We start from the raw sequence: 4,364 nt of genomic DNA, 5'->3' as shown, positions 1-4,364 counted from the left end.
TGGACATTTCTGGATAGGGGGTCATTTGTATTCCAGACTTTTTTCATGATTCTGCATGCTAGTTGTTTTAACTTTTATCTTAGAAAATAGTGATCTCAAATAAGGAATCATAACACAATAGTCCAAGAAAATCATTTCAATGGTCTCTTTAAAGATTAATAAATGTTTGCCCACTTTAAACAGTTGGCTGGTACAGTCCATTCAGAGAGGAGAAAAACATCAAAATGGTTTATGACATAAATAACCAGAATACAAAAGCAAAGTTTGGATTCAGTTCACACAAATACAAACATAATATTAAACAAAACATAATTACAAATCACAAACATTATACTTTGAGAGTTTATTATAAACCAAGCATAAAGGTAATAATTTGAAATGTGTACATTTAGATTACCTTCATCTTGAGCTGCTTGCCATAATACAGTTATTGGACTTGAACTTCAATATTTCTTACTTTGTGTTCCCTCTCTTGTTTTCTTTTGATATATATTTTTTAATTGAATTCATCAGCTCTTCAGTTTTTAAAGTATAAATTATGGGGTTGAGCATTGGTGGAATTGTTGCTGACAATGAATTACTTAAAATTCTCGCATTTGAATTTGATCTACGCATTTGTTCCACCAAATATGTAACTGCCAATGGAGTATAAAACATTGCCACTAAGATGATGTGTGAAGTGCAGGTTTTTAGTGCTTTCTGTCTTCCTTCTGATGTTGCAATTTTTAGCAATGCAGTTCCAATCGCTAAATATGTAAAAAGAATGAATGCCAGTGGTACAAATATAAACAATGTTGTATAAGCAACAGCCATTATTATATTGGGGGTAAAATCATTGCAGGCTAAGCGAAACACAGGTCCGTGATCACAGAAATAGCTGTTTATCACCGTGGACTTGCAGAAGCTGAGTCTGGTAATTAGGATTACAGTTATAAATATGGTGACCACAGTAAAGAGCCAAACACAGAATATAATTATCATCATCCTACTGTTAGTGTTAATACTGTGATATTGTAAAGGGAAACAAATAGCAAGAAAGCGATCATAAGATAATATTGCAAGAGAAAGTGACTGCACTGCACTAAAATAATGGGCAAAAAACATGTTAGCTAGACATGCGTCAAAGCTAATAGAATTTGAGTTAAAAAGAAATGTATCTATTAGTTTAGGAACGACAGCTGTAGTTGCACACAAATCAGCTAATGCTAAGTGACTAACAGCAATGTACTTTGGACTATGAAGACTTTGCTCCAAATATATTAGTACAATAACAAATATATTAGAAAACACAGTAAGAAAATATATAACTAGTAAAAAAATATAGAAATAGTTAGCAAAGGGCATATCTTGCAAACCACTTATGTAGAACATTTCTGGACGCACAAAAGTATTATTCACAGGATATGCTGCACTCTGTGAGTTCATGGGACTCGAGTCCTTGGCTTTTGTCTTCAGTTTACTAAAAGTAGTCTATGGAAAACATGATTAAATATTTTATTACCCTACATAACCTTCTTGGAACATTAGACATATGAAACATAATTACTGTATACATGTTGATATTTCATATTTTATGAGTTATTATGCAATTCAATACAGCAATATTTACAATTTATGCAATAAAACTTTATGTTTAGAAAACATGAAATATAAAGCCGTACTTAGCGTGTTCCTCTGATTTAGACAAAGTTAGGCTACATGCTACTGAAAACTGAAAGGCTTAAACACGTTCCTCATAATGTTCATCTATAAGCTGGCTTTATCTAACTATATTTAAAGGTAAACATAAGTTCAGCAGTCAATGTTAGATTTAACTTAAACAAACAATGTCAATACGGATTTTAAATTTGTATTTGTTTGCCAGTCACTTGGACCATGATGAGTTTCTGCTAAATATGTTAGTATAATAACAAAAACAGTTAGCAAAAGGCATCTTGGAATCCACTAATATTATAAAATTGTTGCCTCCAGTTTAGAGTGGCTGGGTTATGGCTTGTCTGTTATTTATTGGAACACTTAAATTTTTTAAAGTTTACATTATATGAATCATTCATTATTACTTTAATATTTTTAAAAAAAGCTAATAATTATTTCCTACGCCTTTAAGATGATTTTTATTATCCATCATAACAAAGCATTTTGCTCTTTTATACGGTATACTTAACATTTATGTTATGAATATAATGTAAAAAAATCCTTAAAAACACTAAAGAAACAAAGAAAACAATCAGTTCCTATATTTTGCTTTATCATGGTTAAGCACAGCTGCTGTTTATAATTTTAAAAATGGAATAAGTAAATTAGTAAATGAAAAGTTGATTTTAGCATTACAATTGTAATTGTAAAAGTGTATATATATATATATATATATATATATATATATATATATATATATATCTATATGCATATACAGTTTAAATGCTAAAATCAACATTGTCTCATTGTAAAATCAATCAACAGTAAATCCTCACCTGTTCCTGCAGTTTTCTTATGTTTTCTCTAAACTTTTGTTACCTTTCAAGGAATTATTTTATATGAGGATTGTAACATTATTAATGTGATGCTAATTGTATTCATAAAGTTGGCAAATGGTAACCTTCGTTAATTCACTGGAGATATTTTCAATTGTTCTTTTCCATTCACTAGAGTAAAGTCTACATGTAATTAAACAAGCACAGTGTTCACATTTAAAAAAGAAGCTTGAAATGCATATATTCACTCATGCTGCATGTGTTTGCAGTACATTAATATATAGTATATATATATATATAGCAAGATTTTCTAAATAATAAGTATCATAAATAATATAATGGCTTCCATTAACCCTCTTAGGATTCTTAGACGTGTGTGGAGAGGGTCAAAAATGCAATTCTAAAAGATTTTTTCAAATAAGGCTGTTGATAAATCGACTCAGACTTTACTTGTAACAGGGCTATGTGTTGGTGGCCACTGGTGAGTGTCTAGTGTTCAGAGGACTTTTGCAGACCAACCAGGTTTACCCAGAATTAGCCAATTAGAAACACCATATAGGATCACCAACCACAATGTAAAGGACAGAAGTAGAGTACATGGCCAAAAGAGTGAAAGGCATGAATCATAAAGATGTGGGCAACTGAAACTAGCTCTTATGAGATGGAATAGTTTAATGGGCAGGGAAGGAATCCAAACTTTGAATGTTATATATTAACAAGCACTAAAATCTTTTAGTTTTCATCCTTTTTAGAAACAGGATACAGTTCTTACCTACTGGCTCTGTATTCCTACTGATAGACTATTGGACATCATTTTGGATACCTAAATAGACCTACAAACCCAGGGTAGTTAGTGAGAGTGTACCATTAATAGTTAGAGCATAACTCTGTTTGACTTGAATTTATCTATGAAAACTCAGTAATAAAGGAAGCTACAAAGAGTTGTTACCAAAAAATGGTAGTTGCCTGTCATGGCAGGACCATAGCTACAGTGGGGTCTAACCCCATCTCTGGGAGGCAAGATCCACTATTCCAGTTACCAGCCAGATGGTAACATGAGGGTAGATGAAACTTACTGCACAGTTGTTGAGAAATTGTCAGTTTAAAAATTCTTTATGCCTTGAATAATTTTTTTTAGGTTTTTGACAATTATGTATTTTGAAATTTCATTTTTAGTCCTTACTTTACATAAGAACACAGAATGTAAGAAATTAGACAAAGGGAAAGAAATTGCTGCCCCAATATCTCTTGTAAGTACTTTGAGCAAAGAAGTGTTTCCTGGCTGAAGCCTTCAATGTACTACCCCTTTAATGTCCATTGGTGTCCACATATACAGGATGCAATTGGTAATTTAGTGAAAACAATTAATCTGGATCGTCTTTATTGATGCCTTTGTGATTTTTGAAGCCCTGGTTTAAGTCCCCATGCAGTCTCTTCTGCTTGAGCTTACACAGGTTTAACTTCCTGAGGCTGTCACAGAAGGACATGTACCTGGTTGCTCTTTCCTGCACAGGTTCAAGTGCTGCTATGTCTTTTTTGTATTGTGGTGAATACACTTGCATCCAATAGTCCAGATGATTCTGTATATGTGCTTAAATTTTGTTTCTTTATTCTAGAAAGTTTTACATTTGCTTCATTTAAAATGTAGCGGTGTCACATAATCAGTTTGAAAGCCACTATAGGTGGATAATGCTTTTTACTAGATATTGCTATTAGATACAAGCTGATAGATTGCAGTTAAGCTCTCTGGTATAGAATAATTGATTGTAGTGTCTGATTTTGACAACAAAGAATTTTTTGTTTTATTTCTAAAACAATACGTTTCCTGGTTAACTCTTAACCTTGAGTGGTTGGACTGGGAAAATAATAAGCACCATCCAAAGTGTGAATCTT

The 4,364-nt window shown here is 32.1% G+C and overlaps 1 protein-coding gene across 1 annotated transcript; it reads right to left on the bottom strand.

The window, feature by feature from the left end:
* Positions 1-453: 453 nt before the first annotated feature.
* LOC120524616 (olfactory receptor 146-like) lies at positions 454-1,425 on the bottom strand. Its single transcript, XM_039746447.1, has one exon. It carries the CDS (start codon positions 1,423-1,425, stop codon positions 454-456), a length of 972 nt encoding a protein of 323 aa, XP_039602381.1.
* Between the last annotated feature and the right edge of the window lie 2,939 nt (positions 1,426-4,364).

The sequence above is a fragment of the Polypterus senegalus genome, chromosome 2 (assembly GCF_016835505.1).
Source record: "Polypterus senegalus isolate Bchr_013 chromosome 2, ASM1683550v1, whole genome shotgun sequence".
In the NCBI taxonomy this organism is placed as follows: domain Eukaryota; kingdom Metazoa; phylum Chordata; class Cladistia; order Polypteriformes; family Polypteridae; genus Polypterus; species Polypterus senegalus.
The sequence above is the reverse complement of the archived record's forward strand: the minus strand, read 5'-3'. Positions and strand labels throughout refer to the sequence as shown.

What these genes read in the sequence shown, in the direction of transcription:
- LOC120524616 (XM_039746447.1), bottom strand. Translation starts at nt 1,425, where the DNA reads ATGAACTCACAGAGTGCAGCATATCCTGTGAATAATACTTTTGTGCGT.